At 62.3% G+C, this 318-nt stretch overlaps 1 protein-coding gene across 1 annotated transcript in view; it reads right to left on the reverse strand.

Moving 5' to 3' along the window:
• The window catches only part of C3 (complement component 3), a 60,481-nt gene that overhangs the window by 41,989 nt on the left and 18,174 nt on the right, over positions 1 to 318 (reverse strand). Inside the window, exon 15 of the mRNA XM_011943629.1 lies at positions 26 to 155. Coding sequence (XP_011799019.1) covers positions 26 to 155 — 130 coding nt within the window. The remainder of the gene's footprint in view (positions 1 to 25; positions 156 to 318) is intronic.

Raw genomic sequence — 318 nt, forward strand, 5'->3', positions numbered from 1 at the left:
CACCGGCCCCTGGTGGCGACCTTACCTGCCCTGTGGGCGGTCTGCTGGCCACTGCTGCTTGCAAAGGTCAGGCCTGCATCGGAGAAGACACCGGCGTAATCCTTCCCACTGCCTGGGGTGCAGCCGATGTCTGCCTTCTCCACCGCGTCCCAGATCTGCGGGGGGCACAGGGGTGGCAGGACACAGGGAGGCTAGGCTGGCAGTTGGGATCCCCCACATATGCACCTGTGTATCCCTTCCTGAATCACCCCACCCCGTCCTGCTTCCATCCCCCCATTCCTGCTTCTGCCTTTCCTTTCTCTCTCTTTCCTTCCTTCT

Source organism: Colobus angolensis, unplaced genomic scaffold, assembly GCF_000951035.1.
Source record: "Colobus angolensis palliatus isolate OR3802 unplaced genomic scaffold, Cang.pa_1.0 Scaffold22, whole genome shotgun sequence".
NCBI lineage: Eukaryota > Metazoa > Chordata > Mammalia > Primates > Cercopithecidae > Colobus > Colobus angolensis.